The sequence below is a fragment of the Lycium ferocissimum genome, chromosome 1 (assembly GCF_029784015.1).
Source record: "Lycium ferocissimum isolate CSIRO_LF1 chromosome 1, AGI_CSIRO_Lferr_CH_V1, whole genome shotgun sequence".
Taxonomy (NCBI): domain Eukaryota; kingdom Viridiplantae; phylum Streptophyta; class Magnoliopsida; order Solanales; family Solanaceae; genus Lycium; species Lycium ferocissimum.
The window spans coordinates 56437042-56447585 of NC_081342.1; the positions used below are offsets into that span (position 1 = coordinate 56437042).

The 10544-nt window shown below is 35.9% G+C and overlaps 1 protein-coding gene across 1 annotated transcript; it reads right to left on the reverse strand.

Moving 5' to 3' along the window:
• Positions 1 to 7447: 7447 nt before the first annotated feature.
• Positions 7448 to 9072, reverse strand: LOC132055974 (protein TIFY 5A-like). Its single transcript, XM_059448014.1, has 3 exons — positions 8853 to 9072; positions 8648 to 8747; positions 7448 to 7907 (listed from the first exon to the last, which is right to left on the reverse strand). Exons 1-3 carry the CDS (start codon positions 8945 to 8947, stop codon positions 7719 to 7721), a joined length of 384 nt encoding a protein of 127 aa, XP_059303997.1. The 5' UTR covers positions 8948 to 9072; the 3' UTR covers positions 7448 to 7718.
• Between the last annotated feature and the right edge of the window lie 1472 nt (positions 9073 to 10544).

Consider the following 10544-nt stretch of genomic DNA (forward strand, 5'->3'; position numbering starts at 1 on the left):
CTGTATTCCTATCATTGTCAATGATGAGGATAATACGTATCTCACTATTATGTAATAGGAGGAGAAAATAAAAGATAATATATTCAGCATGAGTGCAGAGAGGAGAATTGTGATGAAACTTGCTATTGAAAAAGCTTATGACAGACTCTCCTAGCCTTTCTTATTCAAGGTTTTGCAGAGATTTGATTTTAGTGAGGATTGGATTGATATGATTAGAAGAATTTTTTCTAATGCATATTCCATCCTTATTAGTGGTATCGGACATGAATTCTTCCACTTTTCTCAAGGGATCAACCAAGGTGATCCAGTCTCCCAAGCTCTATTTATTTTAGCAACTGAGGTATTGTCTAGGTCACTGAATAATATCATCAATCATAACAATTTTATTCCTTTTTCTATGAACAAGATGGGTCCTCATATTAATCATTTAGATTATGTAGATGACACAGTAGTCTTCACAAGTGAGAACTCTAAGTCTTTTAAGCTTATTATGAGGCAAGTAAGGAAATATAAAAAAGCTTCTGGTCAAAAGGTTAATGAGAGTAAGAGCTTCTTCGTCATTGGACCTAAGACCAGTCCTTATAGAATTAATAGGCTGAGGCAATGTATTGGTTACTTGGAAAAGTCTTTTCCATTTACTTATCTGGGCTGCCCAATTTATTCAGGAAGAAAGCAAATAAAGTACTTTGATGGCATGGTGGCTAGAGTAGTAAAAAGGATGAATGAATGGCAAGGGAAGATGCTCACAATTCGTGGGAGAGCTGTTTTGATCAAGAGTGTCCTACAGTCCTTGCCTACTTACACCTTATCTGCTCTTAATCCTCCTAAGGGAACTATTAACCTTATTGAAAAGCATAAGGCAAGATTTTACCGTGGTTCATCTGCAGAAAAATAAAATATCATTGGAGTTCTTGGGCTAATCTAGGCTATCCCAGAGATGAAGGTGGTATTGGGATTATAAGCTTATTTGATATCTCCAACACCTTATCTATCAAAGGATGGTGGAGATTGAGAACTAAACATTTTTATGGGTTGATTTCATGAAAAGAGGTACTGTGCTAACAAGAACATTGCTCAGAAGAAATGGATATCAGAAAATTTCAAGGTTGAAAAAATCTGGTTTGGGCCAGAAATAAAGCAGAAGATCATATCAGATGGAATGTCAATGCTGGTAATTGCAACTTTTGGTGGGATATTTGGACCAAACATGTCCCATTGGCTCTGATCCCCTCCATATATTGTGATGATTTACTAGCTAAATTTATTGCTAAAGACTTCATTCTTATCAAATCTTGAGATGAGAGGACTCTTTCTTGTGTCCTTCCTCCTAATATTATCCAAGGCATGAAGGGCATAGAGATTGGCCCTGAAAATCAAGATGACGATCCAGTATCGAATTGCACAGAAGATGGTATTTATTCTAACACAATAGTCTAGCATCTTATCAGAAATAATAGGCAGAAGGATGCTTTATTGAACAACATTTAGCATAAATCTATCCCTTTGAAGGTGTCGTTCTTGATATGGAGACTATATCATGGAAAGCTACCTTTCAATGAGGCAATTAACATATTAGGCATCTACTCCAATGTCACGACCCATTTTATTTAGGCCGTGCGGGCACTTACCTTCCCACCTCCGTAAGCGAACCCTCAACCCAACAATGAATAAATACACGAAAGAATGAATTTCAAACAGCGGAATAGAACAAATACATAAGTCTCACGAATATCTATAAATAAGCAGTAGAAAGTGCGGAAGACAATAAACAGCCCCAGGGTCTAGTATGAATAATACAAGAGCCTATAAGGAGATTAATACAATCTGGAATACTAATACATAAATGTCTATGTCTCTGAAATAAAAATAGGACATATGATAGGAAAGTCTTCAAGGTCAGTGGACACTATACTCACCCTGGAAACTCGAGAGAAAGCTAAAGGTCGATCAGCCACGGGTCACGGAAGTGGATTCGACCTGGTACTCTGCATTCATAAAAGAATGCAAAGCAAGTGCGAGTCGGTAAAAACAACGATCGATAGGCATCATTGGCCTACTAAGCATAGTTAACACAATTCAGATAATAAATCAGATAAACAAGTAAACCAACCAAGCATAAGATAATATAATCGCAACCGAGTATCTGTCATCGCCTATGTAAAGTATCTAAACCCAAATATGTCAAGTCTGAATATATCCGTTCCAATCCAATCCAATCATCACAATCCAATCCAATCATCACAGCCCAATCACCAAGCATCTCAATCAAGTCATAATGCAATGCAGTGCAATAATGGTATGAATGCAATGCAATACCATGCAAATGAGGTGTACACATGTACTCCGGATGGAAATATTGACGTCTCGGTAGCAAACCCAGCGTGACTCGTGAAGTCTAAGTGTCACCCGTCCCGAATCTTTGCCCAACAGATAGACAGGACCCCGAATATTTGCCCACTGGGGGATTCTCACCGGCACCACCTTGGAGGACACGCGGAGTCCATGCACTAACAACGATTCTAGGATATCATCGGAATTGGCCATGTAACAACGATGTCGGAATAGATCATCGGACATTGGCCATCTCACAATCACTGAAGTAAAAGAGTCTGTCAAATATCAATTTCACACAATCAACGATTTAGGAATTGAACCTCGGACATCGGCCTTATCACAATCACTTAAGTAAAAGAGTTTATCAAATATCAGTTTCATACAATCAATGATTCTAGAATTGATCTTCGGACATCGGCCTTTCACAATCACTCAAGTAAAAGGGTTTATCAAATATCAGTTTACTCACTCAACGATACCGGATTATCACTCGGTATAGGCCATACATCATGAATGTGAGAGAATGCGTGCAATGCATATATCAATTATCAACAATCAGGTTCAATATCACAAGTACCAACAATGGGGTACGCCAGCAATGTATCATATCACAATACCAACAGTGGTGTGCCAACAACATATCAATATCACATATACCAACAGTGGGTATGCTAATCAACATATCCAAGTACGAATACCAATAACGGGTATGTCAATTCTATCCCAATAAAGACAATAACACAGAATTCAATATCTTCCAGCTACTCATGGCATCAAGCCAGCATAATAGAACAATTAAAGTATACATAACGGGGTGGCTAGTCCCAACACACACATCAGGGCCCAACCTAAGGCAATATCCAACCCGACTTCATACCCGAAGGTTCACATACTATCTCCGACATTATAATCTAAATATGTGCTTCGCTATACAAAGTCTCACCAAAGGTAAGCCATAACCTACCTGGATTGTCGAACCGCAACACCAACAACTCACTCTTTTGCCTTTCCCTTCCGCTGAACCTCAGAACAAAAGTAGTCTAAGCATAATTGAATTCTATATTTGAAATCATGAAGAATGATACTAAAATTGCTATTATTTCAATTTGGTCAATTTTAACCCTAGAAATTGGGTAAACGGGCCCACAAGGGCAAAACGAAAAATTCGGGGACAAAATACCAAATTAAGTACTAGGTAATCATAACCCAACCACTAATTATTGATTTAACTCAAGGATTAGCCTAATTTCTGATTTCAAGCAAAACCCCCAAATTGGGTATAAACCCTAAGGGCTCGTTTGGTTGGAAACAACTTATCCCGGGATTAGTTATTCCACCCTCAAGGTGGGATAAAAAAACACTCTAATCCCGGGATAACTAATCCCGGGATTAGTTATCCCGAGTTTTTTTTCCAACCAAACGTGGGATAAGGCGGTACTAATTTTTATCCCAGGACTATTTTTCTCTATCCATCATACCAAACGATCCCTAAATCTTCAATTCTGAAATTCAACGCTAAAGTGGAAGATATATGCTTAATAAGCTTAGATTAGTCAATATCTAACATAAACATCACCAATTTGTCATTAATAATCCTAGGGACAATGTTCTTCCAAAACCCTCTTTGAACTCCCATCACACCGTGGGTTTATTAAGGAAAAGGGGAATCTAACATGATAATGGATTAAAGGAAGAATGAAGAAATGGGCAAGATTTACCTCCAAGACTTTCTTCCAAATATCCCTAAGAACAGTTTCTTCAAGCTCAAATATCAAAATAGGACATAATGAGGGTCTAGGGGCCTTTAACACTTTATTAATGACACTAACTGCCCGTCACCCCCCGTAGCAGATGTGGGACCGCCCGAGGCGCGCTACCGACCGCGGTGAGCCAAAATCCTCTTCACCGCTTCAGTGGCAGGGCTACCGCTCCATCGGTGCCGCTAGTGCCGCCAAAGCGGGCACCAAACACCAGAAACTTAACCTAAGTTTCACCTTTCGATCCTATTTTTTGACTAATTCCCGAGGCCATCTGCTCACATACCAAACACATAGACCTATATAAAAATGTGCTACGAACGCACCCGTGGCCTCGGAATTCCCAACGGAGGTCTCGTTGATAGACTCAACCCTCAATGCTTTAATCCCAAATTCTCAACCCAAGTCCCGAAATGCATCTAAGTGCATTGGGAACGAAAACGGAACCAAATACACACACATGTTCTAAACGACCATCCGGACCTCTCAGAATTGACGGAATTCCGATAAAGGTTCGTTTGCCCAAAAGTCAACTTTGGATCAACCATTTTTCACTTTAAGCCTATTTTTCCCAAAAGTTGCCCGAATCCGGTCCAGACACCTCAGGAAGCGTGTCAACGATCCCCTCGGGTCAAAAGTGAGCTAATCGATGCTCGATAACGGGCGAAAATGCCTACAAGACTATAACGACTAAACGGGTCGTTACATCCAATGATGTATGCTTTTGTTGTATAAATCCTGTGATTGACTATATTACTCACAGTTTTACTCATGGTGAAGTTGCTAAGTATCTATGGGGATACATTCGGGCCTCTCTTTGAATAATCTACCAACCGGGTCCTATCAAAAGAGCTATTCAGAACTGGTGGAATCAGAAGACTAACAACAATGTTCATAAGCTGATTATTCATGTTGCCCCAATTTTTATTTGTTGAGAAATATAGAAACAATGAACTTCTTGCAAGTTTGGAGATCAATTGGAGATAAGCAAGAAGAATATGAAGTATCATATTATTTGGAACATCATGACTGTCATTAACATGGTGTTCCCTAGTTGTAACATTACAGGGAATAGGCCTTCTGTTTGTGAGAAAATTGAAAGACTTCAGCCTGTGATCAATATCAAACAAGTTCCATGGCAATTTCTATATCATGGAGTGTTCAAGGTGAATGTGGATGGGAGCTACATCAAAGACCAAGGCTGGTATAGGAAGGATCATAAGGGACAATAATGGGGATTTTTATAAAGCATATTCCAAACCTATAGAATGTTGCAGCAACAACTACTCTGAAGCAAGAGTAGATAACTTTGCAGTCCATTGGTGTATCAAAAATGGATTCAACAGAACTATTATTGAAATGGATTCCAAGGTAATTAGTGATATGCTAAAAAAGAAGACTACTACTAACATGAAGCTCAAAAATATCATTCAAAGCACCAGCAGAGGCAATGAAAACGGTGGAGTTCATTCATTGTTACAAAGAGGCAAATAGAATTGCTGATTATTTTGCCAAACTAGCTTCTACCAGTGGAAACGAAGCATTTTATACCTCTTATCAACAACTGCCATAAGAGGTTAAAGGTTTAATTCAACTAGATAAATGGCACTTTCCATCCATGAGGGTAGATATGACAAATGTAATACTCCATCTGTTTCAATTTATGTGAACCTATTTCAATCTAGTCCGTGCCAAAATGAATGACCTCTTTCCTAATTTGGAAACAAATTCACTTTATGAAATGATTTATAGCCACACAAATATTCAAGACTTATTTTGAACTACAAGTTTCAAAAGTCTTCCCTCTTTCTTAAATGTCGTGCCCAGTCAAATGAGTTCACATAGATTGAAACGGAGGGAGTATCTTTTTAAGTTGAAAGTAAATAATTACTAATTAGGGAAGGATATGGCATAGGCTTAATCCTTCCTCTGTTTTTTTGGAAATATATGTGTAGATATCCTTTGGTTAGAGGTTTTAGTCCATGTTCCCCTCTAGCATATGTAATTTTTTGCATTAATAGACATGTTTGGAGTCAAACCTAATCCCCCACACCAAAGGATCACAACCTAAGGTGATGGCTTATATATAAGAGGACTAGAATGAAATCCAAAAGTATCAAGTACGAGGATCAATTATAGATTCCCAGCATCCATAATACCTAGTAGCCAGATATGAGATCTCCTCTAAAAGTCCAGTTGAGTGATAGAATTATGTCAAGTAAATGATTTACTTGGACCAAGATCTGTATGGTATAGAAAAAAGTCAACATACAGTCTGACCGAGTCATTTCAGTGGTGCCCTGACTTTGACAATATCATGAACGGACCTTGCTTCATTGTCGTGTGAGACCTAGAAAGGAATTAAATCCTTCCACTGCTGCCATCTGACTTTGCAATATCATAAGGTGATGGGTTGCTATATGCTACTTTAGTATACATCCAAAGGTTATGATAATACACTTTAAAGGATTACTGCTAAGAATGCAGTTAAGTCTAATTGAAGTGTTAAATAGGCGAAAAGAAGACCATGCCAAATATATATAAAGCGTATTTTAGACAGCATTCTATATAAGTATGGTTTGAAATGAGAATGGCGAAAGAGTCACAGAAACCATATTTATAAAGACAAGTCTAGGGCATGCATATGAGACACTTATTAGTGAAATATTATAAGGATATAAATGATCAAAGGATAGCAGACCCATATTTAGTGCTAAGTGGTCATGGCAACACACTTGCTAAGTGGTCATGGCAACACACTATGTAAGAAATTCAAAACAATGTTTACTTTCAAAAGATTTACGTGATTCATCTTATTATATGTGAGTAGGAGATGTTAGAACTCTTTAATGGAATTGAAGTTATGTCACATTAAGGGAATATAACTCTTGAATGAAGGAGTTAGAATATCACATTTCTTACCTATAAAAAGGAGTGATTTGAGTCATTCTCTACACGTCCGAAAACCTTTAGGATAAAGAGTGTATCTTACAAGACTCCATAATAATCTTGTAGGGAATCGCTAAGGTAATTGATGATGGTAACACATCGATCCTAGTAGAATGTATGTTTAATTCCGCATTAATCTCTGATCTCGTGTTTATACTTCACATGTGAATAAATTGGACATGTTTAAAACAAAACGCCTCTGCCCCTTAATCTTATTTGCCTCTTACACTCGCACTCGACAGTTCCTCACTCTCCAACCCTTCCAATGGGGAACCATGCGCCATTCATGATCCGAGGTTTAGTCAGATTGCAATAACAATATTTAAAAGCCATTTCCTCACTGAGTAACAGTAAAAAAGAAAACTACTCCTACTATTTTGTCCGGAGAAGGAATGAGATAAGCATAATTAACAAATTTAACCAAGCTCAGATTATTTATTGCTTTGTACCACAATACATTTCAGACCTTAGATCTGGTTCTATTAAGTTAAAGAGAGAAACATGAGAAAAGATTGTATTTCCAAAACTGTAAAATAAGTGATCCACTAGTATTGTAATCCATCTAGAAACTATTAGTAATAATTTCTAGTTCTCACAGAAACTATTCAATTGGTAACACCAAAATACAAAGTATATATACAAAAGGAACTAAACTAAGGCGAAGTCCATCAACAACCGCTAGTGATGATATGGCGAAGTTGTTTGAATTCTATTTTTTCTCTTTTGTAGAAATCTTTGTAGAGATCTCTTCATGAAAAGGCCAGTTTGAGGTTGTAACAATGGTGATGACGGCTTTGATATTGGTGATGGAGTCTTCTTTGTTTTCTCCTCTATTTCTCTACTTGCAAGATATATTATAGCTTTCGCCTGGATTGAGAAAAAGAAATAAATGAGGATTCTGAACAAAACAACTCAATTAATATCATATTTCATCTTTTTAAACCAAATTCATACACTTTGTTGTCAACCCGGACCACCTACCCCCTGCCCCAAAGAAAAAGGAATGAAAGAAAGAAAGAAAAGAGGACATCGTCTCTTTTCCTTCTTGGGTATTAATGCTTTGTGAAAAAAATTCATGAAATTATATTTCAATTCAATAATCTTTTACCAAATTGAATCACTTTCTATGGAACATGAAGATACCGGGAAGGAAGTTGCATGAATGGTGAAAGTCGTACTTTTTATGGTCAGAATCTCTGTGATCAAAATAGTATCCTTTTAGTTTGTTACTAATAAATAAATTAAAAAAAAAAATATATATATATATATATATATATATATATATATATATATATATATATATATATATATTCTCGTCGCCCACCCTTCTTGACCAGAATAGAAAAAGGATAGGCCATTCATTCTTTCTGGGGTCCAAAATCAGAACTTTACGAGAATTGCTTAGAAATTTCATTTCAATATATTTTCTTATCAAACGAGATCACCAACCATGAAAATACTAAGAAGTTGTATGATCGATCACTAGTAATAATGGTACCAAAAGACAAAATTCTACATAACATTTGCAATTCAGTGAGCAAAGGGAGCATAGCACAATAAAGAAAGATACAGAAATTTAAAGTAGAAAAAACTGAAGATAGACATACCTGAAGCTCGGTAGCATCTGAAACCACATGTTTGCCATTGTAAAATATGGTTAGCTGCTGTTGTGCTTGCTGCTCTAATTCTTTGCTTTCTTTGTCCTCCCTATAGTAAATTAAAGAAAAACAAACATATACTCAATACCTTATACATATTACTAATATATACAAGGACTATTATGTGAATGGAAATAGAGAGAAAGAGACTTACATTGAGAAGTAGGGAGTAGTGCAAATATTCTTCGGAGAAAAAGCAGAGAAAGAAGGAGGCATAAGCCTGAGTTCCAAGTTACAATTTCTTCTCATTTTCTTCAAAATCTTGGAATGAATGAATGGAACAGGTAGAGAAAGAATCAACAAACAAATATTTGGTGATAATCAAGATTGAGTCAGAAGTTGGATCAAGTTGTGATAGGAAGAGAGAATGAAGAGAAATGAGGCTTCGAATGAAATATATATACAGGATGTATGGTTCTCTTGGATAGTGGGGGTGGGTGGGGTCCACTAGTGGGGGGTATTAGAAAAAGTAAAAACAAACGTTTTAAATACAGCAGTACTATAGTTGTTGATAAAATAGACGCTTTGAACAGGAAACGCACACTTCTAAAATCGACATGTGCATTATACAGAACGGCGGAAAGATGGCGTCCCACATACACACAAACAAACAGCTAACTTGGCTACGTATTAACTAAAACACGTGATCAATACATCGACATTTTGAGTGGTTCTGCTGCTTTTGCGTTCATTTATTATATAGTGACACATGTATCAGTCGGCTTATTATTTAGGAGTATTTTTTATTACTTTTTCATATTTATTTATATATATATTGTTATTGTTCTTTTTCACTTCTTCTATTTTTACTTGTCCACTATACTAAAAATAAATATTCACTTTTAATTATTCAGTTTAGAAAACTCAAGAGATAATTTATCATTTTATACCTATCTTACTCTCATATTATTAAGTACCACTAATTATTTTCAATTTGTTTTCAATAATTGCGATGACTCATAATAATTAAGGGTGATATAGTAAAATTACTATTCTATATATTACTTCTTAAGAAGTGTGTCTAGTCAAGCATAAACAAGTAAACATGAACGGGAGTATTTTACAAAATTAAAATGAAATTAAACAATTTTGTCTCGTTTTACCCTTAATATTAAAGCAATCGACATTGCTTAAAGCATAAAAATTATAAACTTGAAGAGTTCAAACAAGTGATTATTGGATGATATCATGATTGTTTATTAGCTTAGCCTTATTCTTAAATAGAGTGTATGTTTTTTTAAAGAGATAAAAATAAATTAATAAAAAATATTTGTTTATTTATGATTTCTTAAGGAAAGTGCAAAAGATTAAAAAAAATGACAAATAATATGAGACAAAGGGGGTAACCATATAAAAGAAATGGAAAATTACCGGTTGTCAAATATATATATATGTCTTTTTTAAAAGCGAATACAATATTTATACTTTAAAATAGATTTTATTACTAACTTAAAAATTTTTAAGTAGTCGATGAGTTATGAAGAATACCGAGCCAAAAAAATTATTTAAAAAAAAAATAAAAAATTGCCACCTAGGAGTGCAGGAAACAAAATAGAGGAGCAGGAGCAAGAGACTTGTATGTATCAGTGTTCTAAAAGGCGAGGGCGTAAGGCGGGGCGTTTTATGTCTGCCTCAGTGAGGCGTAAGCCCCGAGGCACGGGGCGTAAGCCCCATGGGGTTTTAATTTTTAGTATTTTATAAAATGATATAATTATAATAAATATTTTTAAATAGGTGAAATAGCGTAAAAAATTGAAGAAAACTATAAATAAGTGATATATATATATATATATGCTCCACCCCCACAAAAAAACTAATTAGAACAATCTATTATACGCTACTTGTG

What these genes read in the sequence shown, in the direction of transcription:
- LOC132055974 (XM_059448014.1), bottom strand. Translation starts at nt 8,947, where the DNA reads ATGAGAAGAAATTGTAACTTGGAACTCAGGCTTATGCCTCCTTCTTTC. An exon ending in ACTACTCCCTACTTCTCAAT is followed by an intron (nt 8,748 to 8,852) that starts GTAAGTCTCTTT and finishes AATTTACTATAG; the next exon opens with GGAGGACAAAGAAAGCAAAG. An exon ending in CAGATGCTACCGAGCTTCAG is followed by an intron (nt 7,908 to 8,647) that starts GTATGTCTATCT and finishes TTCTCAATCCAG; the next exon opens with GCGAAAGCTATAATATATCT.